The sequence below is a fragment of the Thunnus maccoyii genome, chromosome 20 (assembly GCF_910596095.1).
Source record: "Thunnus maccoyii chromosome 20, fThuMac1.1, whole genome shotgun sequence".
In the NCBI taxonomy this organism is placed as follows: domain Eukaryota; kingdom Metazoa; phylum Chordata; class Actinopteri; order Scombriformes; family Scombridae; genus Thunnus; species Thunnus maccoyii.
Window position 1 is genome coordinate 15,377,608 of NC_056552.1, and position 9,920 is coordinate 15,387,527.

At 39.0% G+C, this 9,920-nt stretch overlaps 1 protein-coding gene across 2 annotated transcripts; it reads left to right on the top strand.

The window, feature by feature from the left end:
* Positions 1 to 252: 252 nt before the first annotated feature.
* On the top strand, positions 253 to 8,675 carry patl2 (PAT1 homolog 2). 2 transcript variants are annotated; one of them, XM_042398520.1, is made up of 19 exons: positions 253 to 395; positions 1,827 to 1,980; positions 3,108 to 3,370; positions 3,457 to 3,519; positions 3,617 to 3,670; positions 3,759 to 3,923; positions 4,591 to 4,665; positions 4,777 to 4,925; positions 5,514 to 5,588; positions 5,669 to 5,792; positions 5,960 to 6,080; positions 6,206 to 6,312; positions 6,398 to 6,451; positions 6,563 to 6,705; positions 6,858 to 7,014; positions 7,128 to 7,268; positions 7,343 to 7,440; positions 7,530 to 7,670; positions 7,790 to 8,675. In XM_042398520.1, exons 1-19 carry the CDS (start codon positions 372 to 374, stop codon positions 7,821 to 7,823), a joined length of 2,142 nt encoding a protein of 713 aa, XP_042254454.1. In that variant the 5' UTR covers positions 253 to 371; the 3' UTR covers positions 7,824 to 8,675. The 2 variants fall into 2 exon arrangements, with proteins under 2 accessions (XP_042254454.1, XP_042254455.1); XM_042398521.1 differs by lacking the exon at positions 3,617 to 3,670.
* Positions 8,676 to 9,920: the final 1,245 nt, after the last annotated feature.

Below are 9,920 nucleotides of genomic sequence, written 5' to 3' on the forward strand. Positions count from 1 at the left end.
GAACCACTAGATGTCACTATTAGCTCACACCTTTTCTCAGAGGAACAGTTTTAAACTCCAAAATGAAGTGCTACATCTTCTCCATATGGGATTTTGAAAAGCACAGAAAGATAAAGTGTAATAAAGCACTTTTTAACGAATCCAAAACCCAATTAAACATCCATAAACTAGCACACAATGGAAGCGAAGTGACAGCTGCGTGCGGCGTGTTGACGTGTGAGCGTCTCTGCGTCGCACAGGTGGGTTCATTTAAAAGTTAATGAGCCTCCCTCGCTGTCTGACAACAGAAAGCAGGTAACCTTGAGAAGAGAGTCATCGTGACCCGTCGGCTTCAAGTGCAAAAAAAAAAAAAAACATCTTCAAAATACATAATGAGTGATTCAGAACAGCAACAAGTAAGTCAGCGTCATTTAGGCAACTTTTAACATCTTTCAGTGTGTGAATGTTGTATTGAACAAACTACAGTCTCAGTTTGGGGCGCACAGCGTGCCAGCTGGTCCCTCTGTCTGGTGCTGTTAAGTTATTTTGCTGCAGTGGTAGAGAAATAATTTCCTTTAATTAGTGAAAAACAGTAAATGTTTAGACGGAATCAATCATTTCCTGACGTTTCACGAAGCTTCTCTTCATTTTGTAGTCATTTTATACTCATATATTGATCTTCAGATTGTTTTATTGGTTTATAAGGCACTACATGGTTTTGCACCAGACTGCTTTTCTGAAATGCTTTTAGTTTATGAACCAGGAAGGCCCCTCAGATCCTCTGGTTCTTCTTTCAGCTGTTCCACAATCAGAGATGGGGACTCGAGTTTCCACTTAAATCGCGCACACAGTGATTAGACTTGACTCGGAGATTTGGGACTCGTGAACGATCTTTATTTTATTTATTTTTCTGGCGCATTAACGTCGAGGAAATGTCATTCCCTCATTTATTATCGTGCGTAACTTTACGCATCTGGTGCGCGCTTCCACAGATGACTGTCAGCTGCAGCAACAACACCATGGCGAGCACACCTGCAGCTGCTGTGCCATTTGTCAAAACATTTGGCTATAACAGCTTCACACAAGGCCCAAACAAAAGAATCACTAAATACAAGCTTTCATTGTGTGTTTTGTCATACTGCAATAGCCTGTCTAAAATGATCATAGACCAAACAACTGATCAACGCTGAGTCTGTAATGGAGTGATGATAATACAGTACATGCATTGAATTCCTTAGATATAGCTGTGCAGTGTTCAGATGGCAAGCAGCAGCAGACATAACGCTCATTACAACCATAAGAGACTCGAGACTCGACTTGGACTTGCCAAAACTGACTTGTGAGCATTTCTGCCACAAGGCCCCCCCCCCTCCCAAAAAAATGATGATGCTTTCAGCCCTTATGCTCAAAGCCTACAGAGGAGCTGAAAATATTGATATTTTTAAACATAAACTACAAACCATCCATTTAGTCTGACTTTTATGTAGTGTTTTATAATTTTACGGTTTTATTATTATTACTTATATTATACTTTTATCTTCATTATTTTATCTATTTTGTGTAGTATTTCACAATTTTATTTATATTTTTATTGCTTGTATTATCTTATCTTTTTTATTTTAACTACCCATCTTTTCTCTTATTCAAATAACATTTTGCTTGTTAATTATTTTACTGTGCATTAGTCTCTAAATCCATTTTTTACATCCTACTTTTTATCAGTTGCCTGTAAAGCACTTTGAATGCTATTTTATTTGTTTGACAGGTGCTATATAAATAAAGTTTGATACTCTTAACTGTTTTTATTATTATTATCATTTTATTTCCATATGGCCTTTATCCACCAGGAGGCAGAGAAAGTGTCTCAGCCTCAGTGGCCTGAGAATGGAGAGGATTGGAGTGATGGAGAGGATGGGACAAACATGGACTGTGGGCTCCTGCAGGCCATGGCTGAGGAGGATGAGGAGATCAACGTCTACAATGAGGAGACGTTTGGGATGGGTGTGTAGATGCCTTAATACTCCTCTTCAAATGGGGCAACAGGAGTATTGATGCCAAACTACAGTACACAGTAAAAAAGATAAAACATTTGGGAAATATTTCTATTCACTTTCTTGCTGTGAATAGCACTCTGTGTGTTAAATATGAAGCTACAGCCAGTAGCTGGTTAGCTTAGCTTAGCATATAGACTGGAAAAAGCTTTCTGCTGGACTTCAGCTTGATATTTAAACAGACATGACTGGTATCAAGTTTCTCATTTAACTCTGAGCAAGAGAGCAAAATGTTGAACTGTTCCTTTTAAGGCAACAAACTTTAATACAACTTTGAATGAGGCAATTTAACTTAGAGTTAAGGTAACTCATGTCTGTACATTAAATTGTTCCCACTCTGAGTTGGCAGTTTATAAATGAGCTTCCAGTTAAGTCTGATCGATCATTAATACATTTGTTCTACTATTGTATGAAGGATACTCCAGCTGCTTAAAATTACAATATTCGGGTCATTGCTAGCAGCCGCAGTCAGTTCAGGATCAATATATGACTCATCTGTAAGGTTGCCACTCACAATTATTTTCATTATCGATTTAATTTGCAGATTATTTTTTCTTAATTTATGAATCATTTAGTCCACAAAATGTCACATAATTGTGAAAAAATGCTCATTTTGTTACAAGACTGAACTCAATATTTTAAGTTCTGAAAGTGAAAACTAGATGATTCAAGTTGACCTGACTTGAAACTGACAAATCTTGTATCTAATTACAATGTATTGATCATTTTAGCTCATTTACCTGATAAGGTTTTACAGTCTAGAGGAGTCTGGTGTAAAGTAATATGAACTCTGAAGATTTTTGTTTGTAATTCTTTCTCACTTTGCAATGAATAAATGATAAAATGATGAAGATAGAAAGTTATCAGGACTCACTCATTTTTGTTAAAGCAAGTTTTGTTGTTGGTTTGTTGTCGCAACTTTTTTTTATTATTATTAAATGCCGATAAATTATATTTCTACGACCCAACAACTTGTGATCCTTATTCATGCCAAAGAATATAAATTGGCATTTTTTTGGCATTATTACAGTGTAAAAAGGTGTCCTCAGTGTATTTCTGCTTGTATCTGTATCATAGATCTAGATGCACATGGGACCACAGAGGATCCCAGCAGCGGTCTCCTCCAGTTTGGAGAGCCACCACCTCCTCCACCAACACCACAACCACCACCAGACCTTAAACCCCCATCCCCTCACAGCTCCCCCTCCCCTCCCAGACACCGCACGCAGTATCTGCCCCGGCCTCGCAGAGGGAGGGGGCAGAGGGGAGGGCTGGGCAGGGGCCAGATGTTTGAAGACCCAGCTGTGATGAGGATAGTAGAGGGGCGACCAAGCCTCAAGGTGATGCAGATTAATTTATTTGTCTGAAAACTGGGATAAGACAGCTCATAGCAGCTTGTCCTCATTTTGGTCTGTTTTACTTTAAGAGTCTCGACAGTGCCATAGTGGACTGTGGGAACGCCATGTACCAGAAAACCTTTGAAGATGATGTAAGTGTTAACTTTTAAAGACATTTCATTTCTGCCAAACTCTTTGTTCATGCTGCTAATTTTCCTTTTGCTGTTCATTTTTATTTTTTTCCCGTAGTGGATGGTACCATCTTATAGAAAGACCAGAAAAATCTCAGGATCTATACTTCAGGTTCAGATCACCAAAGAACACATGCTATAATATGTACGACAATGGGTTACCTAAACAAACATCTGTCTGATTTTATTCTGTTTTGTAGGACAGTGCTGTAGTGTGTGTGATTGATGGTCACAGAGGCAGAGGTCAGCACCTGACCTCCAACTTCCTGGATTTGCCATATCCTGTCTCTTCCTTCAGGGGCAGGAGAGGGGAACCCAGAGGGCCCTACTTCAGAAGACAGTTTGGCCAAAGAGGCCCCGCTCAGGTGGAGACTTAATTTTACCAAACAAGCATTTCTTTTAAAGGATTAGTTTGACATTTTGGAAGTGCCCATATTCACTTTCTTGCAGAGTTGGATGGGAAGATTGATGCAGCTCCTGCCTGTCAGTTCAATATATGGCTGGAGCCAAGTGTTAGTTAGCTTAGCTTAGCACATACCTTTAGATACATAGAGCCAGGCTAGCTGTTTCCCAGTCTTTATGCTAAGCTAAACCCATCAGCTGTTGGCTTCAGATTCTTATTTACAGTACAGACATCAGTGGTATCATCTGTCAGCACAAAAATGTCTAATTATTGCTTTTAGGGCTGCAACTAACAATTATTTTCATTATTGATTAATTGATTTTCTTCATGGTTAATCAATTAGTGGTTAGGTCTATAAAATGTCAGAAAATGGTGATAAATGTTGTTTCCAAAGCCAAAGGTGCAACCTCAAATGTTTTTGTCCTGACGAACAGTCCACAACCTGAAGATTGATCGATTTACTATCATAGAAGTCAAAAGACATCAGAAAATATTAATTTCTAGTACTATATACATTTGAGAGGCTTGAACCAGAGAATTTTAGATTTTTTTTTTTCTTAAATGACTGACAACCATTAATCGATTATCAAAATAGTTGGTGATTAATTTTGTCAATCTTTCTCTTGCAGGTACATGCACCCATGATACCAGGATCACCCATCTTCTCACGTCAACCATTAACCCCACGGCAGCATTACAATCAGGTTTATTCCATAATAAATCAGAACTATTCTGATACATCAAATATTATATTACTATATTAAATGCATTTACTCAGTTTTTTTTTTTTTTTTTTGTTGAATATATCCAATCAGACAGGGGGCTTTATGTATCCTACGAGCCGGCCTTGCCCCTCCACTCCTCGGTCTCTGACTCCTAAGATGATGCAACTTCGCTTCGGTGCCAACTCACCAAGGCCGTCCCCCTTTTACAGCCCCTCATCTAATCCAGTGCAGCATTTCAGGTGTGTGACCACCTCGTATCTTTCATGAATGTTTGATTTGTGGCTTGACATGTTTGTCAGCCAAGTTTGAGTATCAAGTATATTTATAACTTGGCAGTGTTGTTCATCCCTCGAATGTGTTTATATAAAACTCTCATCGACCTGACATTCATAAATCATGAAATCCCCAGCATTACTGTGTATTTACAGGGTAAAGTGGGACTAATGGATAACTGTACCATCTGGATATAAAAGATGCAGCTGTATATCCCCAAAGCTGGTGCACAACTGAACTTAATTCTTGATTTGTATAATCAAAGGAAATATTGATACGTCAGTTTGAAATAGATTTATAGCATAACACACTTCAGACTGCAAACTGACGATGGCAGCACACTGAAATTAACTTATTGATTAAACTCTTTATCACACATCCAAGATATTTATTAGCTAAAAAAAATAAAGTTGACACTGGATTTAATTAACATTATCTGTTTAATATGGACATCTTTACTAGGCTATGTACATATAACAGCCACTCCATCAGATCTTCGTGGAAAATGACGAGGGTTGGTGCTTTTGAATATGACGTCTTTGTCTGACCCACAGGTACCCGGGTCCAGTCACCCAGCTCCACCCACAACATAAACGACTACTTAGTCAAAAGCAGCGAATATTCCAAAGGTCAGTGCTTTTTTTGATTTTGAATATATTTTTTCGTATTCAGAATGTTATTAATAAACTAGGAATATGTTTATTAATAGAAAACCAGAGGGCTGGGATCCTTACTTTAATCTGATGACATCCAAAGAGAAGGAGTGGATCACCCGGCTGCAGATGATTCAGCTGCAAAGTGAGAATCCATACCTGGAGGACTACTATTACCAGGTAGGAAATCAAAGCTTTGCTCTAATGTCTTATTATTCATTGTTGCTTTTGTGCCAAATAACCCATCTTTTGCTCCTTTGCTTTTTTTTTGGTATTTTCTGTATGATCTAAGAAAATTAAATAAGGGAATGGGATTTCATGACTGGTGTACTTAACCACTGTCACAGGAGTACTATCGACGAATAGAAGCTAAGATGGCAGAGGAAGAGCTGGGCATCAGGAGCAAGAGGGAGCCACCCAAACTCACCACACCTTACATCACGAAAACTGACCACCAGTACACACCAGGTTCTTTTCACCTTTTGATCAAATTTGTCTACAGTGGTTATGGGAGGGTAATACATGTCCTTTTCTGCTTGAATTTGCCAAAAACCTTTTAATGTTATTTAGTCAGTGGTGTTTTTCTCTTTCAGTGGTGCACATTGAAGGCTCTTTGGGTCAAGTTGCTGTGTCCACATGTTACTCTCCTCGACATGCCATCGGTGCTGTTCATGCCGTCCAAGCTCAGGGTCCACTCGAGGTGACTGTTTTTGAGACAACATTTAGCATCTTAGGAGTGCTTTTATTTGCCCTTCCTGATACTGAGATTGTTTTCCACATTACAGGAACAAAAAGACACCAGACAACAGCGGTTAGAGGTCCTCAGTAAAATAGAAAAGGTATCTGGTTAGTTCTTCTGGTGCAGTGAGATGCCTTTTGTTTTTTGGGGTTTTTTTTTTCCTTCCAACCTCCTTCCTTTAACACTCAGTTATACCTGTTCTGCCATGCAGCTGTTCATGGTTTTGTTGGAAGTCGAGGAGACGGAGAGGATGAAAACCACAGTCCTGTCTGAAGCAGAAGAAAGAAGGTTGATGGAGAAGACCCAGAGGAAGGTGGAGCACATCTACTCCCAGCTGCAACACCACGATCCCCTGTGAGTTTTATTTATCTATATATATGAAATATCCTGCCACTTGCAAAAAATGATGTATAAATGTTGTTTTGTGTCTAGCTTTTTATATCATAGTTCACATTTTGTTGGATACTGAAATTGAGTAATGAATTTTCTCAAACGTTCTGATGTAGAGATTCAGGAGGAGAGTTTCTTCCTTTCCTACTGGTCTCAAAAGGCAAAAAGCTTCTTGCCCGTCTGCTTCCATTTCTGAAACATGATTCTGCAATAATGATCCTGAGGATTGTGACCTCTAACCTACCTACACTGATGAGCAGAGATGCAGATGAGGTAGGGCAGTGCTTCCCAATGTTTTTTCTCAGCATTGTTGTGTTGCAATAAAAGGAAATTAACACGTTTTAAAGTATTAACAAAGCTCATCACTGTCACTGTTCACTTTTTAGGCTCTTCCAGTGCTCTACCCATCTCTCCTGAATGTGATCGGAGGCCTGACATTCAGTCAGCTAATCGGGGTCCTCAGAGATCTGACATCATCTGAGTCTCTAACGACATATGAGTCCCTCACGCTGGCGTGTCAGAACAAGGTCTGTGCTCCGTGTTGCTGCATGGGCCATTTTTACTGAAAGGTTTTTTTGAGACTCTTTTCTTTCTCTTTCAGTTCGGACTGTCCTTACTGTATGCTCTCCTGTCCCAAGGAGAGAAGTTGCTGTCCTCTGGTGTTCCTCTAGAGCCCAGCATCGGTGACTTTGAGACCTGGTGGGGATCTTTAGTCTTATATTACACAAAGGGAGATAATTTTAACATCTGTCTGAGATTGTGACGCAAGTGTTTCTGTTGTCCTTTAGGACCGACACAATATTCCAGGTGGCGGGACAGCTATCGCAGTGTTCACTGGTGGAGCCACTCGTCATGCCCTCAAACCTGCTCACTCTCTTCTGCCGTTACCTGGACAAGCGCACTGTGCATCAGCTGAAAAGCAACATGGAGTAAGTTATTTTTTTTTACATTTTGATGCAAGAGGAAGAGATTTTAACACTCTGTATACAAAAAAATACTTATTTTGAGAACATGGACCCATGGAATGTTATTTAATATCTTTATTTAGGTCTGCGACAGGATTCCTGGCTCTTCCATCTTAAGGTGGATGGTAGCAAATGAGACGTTCAGCTAATGACCGGGTTGTGGTGAGCACCAGGGTGAAAGGAGCAGAAGTGAAGCCCTGACAAAAATTCCTCAGTGTTCATCATAACACAAGATATGTAATATACCTGTGTTCAAAATAATTTGATTCTTATTCCTTTTGCCCTTCTCCCTCCTCCCTTCACATTTTTGCACACCCAAAACCTGTTTCCCTTTTTTATTTCCTTTATCTGATCTTTTTACTTTCCTCTGTTTGGTCTCCAGTAGGTTACATCAGTGCAGTTTTCTCTGAAATCACAAATCCAAGTTTGTTTTTTTTCTTTAATTTTCCCAAACAAGTGTTTTCCATGAGATTACCATATACTGTAGGTGGTAACTTTGCATTATGTTGTGGATGGAGTTAGTTACTTATCTGTCTTCTATCTAACCACTCAGCATTTACACATTTCCAAATGTTCTATCTAAATAGTAGTTACTTTTAGAAGAAATTTGAGGTATCACTTCCTAAGATAAATGTGTTGGATCAGATATTGGTGACCACGTTGAGGATTGTATAGTAATTTATGATTGTACAGCTGAACCTATGTTGTTTATAATAACCACTATAGAAGTTGTCATGGCATGGCCCATCAACATAAGCCATGCAGTTTTGGGTTTTTTGTAAAAAGGCATGCATTGTGTGTATACATGTGTAGCAATACTAATTATGATGTATTTGATGTAATTTTCCATCTTAGATGCTTCAGTTGTAAAGAGATTTTTATTTATTGTATTCATTTGGAAACAGGAATAACTTAAATCGCACCCTTGTAGAGCACTTGCAACATAAATAAAAAAAATCTTTAAAAATGCTCAACAGTTTGATGTAGTTTGCATTTTAGCTCCAGCCAAGGAGGACTTCACTACATCAGGTACTCCTTCTTGCTTCTGTGTATCAGATTTTACTTTAGTCTGGTTTGGGTGGTGCTGCAGTTCTCAGCTGGCTCAAGCTGGAGTCACATTGTTACACCGAATCTCAGTAAGAAATCTGCAGTCCAGATTTCCTGTGTTTTTTCCTTAGGGGAGTTTAGTTTTAACCAAACTAATAATGATGAAACACCAGTGTGTGACATTCCTTAAAGGGAGTTAATGGCAGCAGGACAGCAGGATGATGCAGTATTCACACATGAGAAAACAACAACACAGTCCTGTTGTTTGTATTTACCACTGCATGAGTTGGATGTAATGAATGAATGAAAAGGAGAAATGCAGAAGAGGAAATGAAACTGAAAGAGCATCTGTCTCCATGGTAAATCTGTGAAGTGTTTATTGGTTATTTATTTCTGCTGTAGAACATAACCACCATGAAAGTATCAAAAAATGTTAAACATTTTATCTCTCTCATTCACTGACTTTATTCTCATTACCACAGCTCTCTTCATTCACTCTTAGCTCGCACAAGTTGATGCAGCTGTGGTGTCTGTGTTTGACCAATCAGCGATGGTCAGCACAACAAACCCTGACCCAAAAGTTCTTATACCCCCCAAAAACAAGCAGACAATTTTAGGGGGATAAAATAATCTTCCTGGAACTTCATGTAGTTCCTGGTTCCTTGCATGGAAACATAAGTAGGCGACCCGAATTCCTCAAAAGGTTCTTACTCCGGGAAAGTTCCTGCGGTGGAAACACAGCTTATCTGGTATATGAGAGGAAGGAATAGCAGAACACAAATATAGTTTCAAATCTAAATGTATCGAGTGCTGTACAGAGCAGAACTCCAAATAAACTCACTGAGATATGGGATTCGCAAAATGCAAGTCAAGTTATGCCAATGACCAAGTGTACTAATGAGAAGGAGGCTGCAGTGAAGAAGAGAGAAATAAACAGTAACAGGTGTGACTGGTGGCAGGACACTGTCATTAATGTGACTGTATGCATAACTTCAGTACTCTGCCAGCACTGATAAGTTATTTAATGTGCCCTATTTCTCTTGACTACTATAATGTTGTTATCCTGTTAGCCATTCATTTTATTTAGTTTAGGCTTTGATAGTTGGCTCATCAAATATTTGGATTGAAAGTGAGTTGGATTCATGGAAGAATTGGTAGTTTTTAAGA

Excerpts from the sequence above, each read along its gene's own strand:
- patl2 (XM_042398520.1), top strand. The coding sequence starts at position 372 with ATGAGTGATTCAGAACAGCAACAA. Across the intron at positions 3,924-4,590 it reads GCCAAAGAGGCCCCGCTCAG|GTACATGCACCCATGATACC; the intron begins GTGGAGACTTAA and ends TTTCTCTTGCAG. Across the intron at positions 5,589-5,668 it reads AAGCAGCGAATATTCCAAAG|AAAACCAGAGGGCTGGGATC; the intron begins GTCAGTGCTTTT and ends GTTTATTAATAG.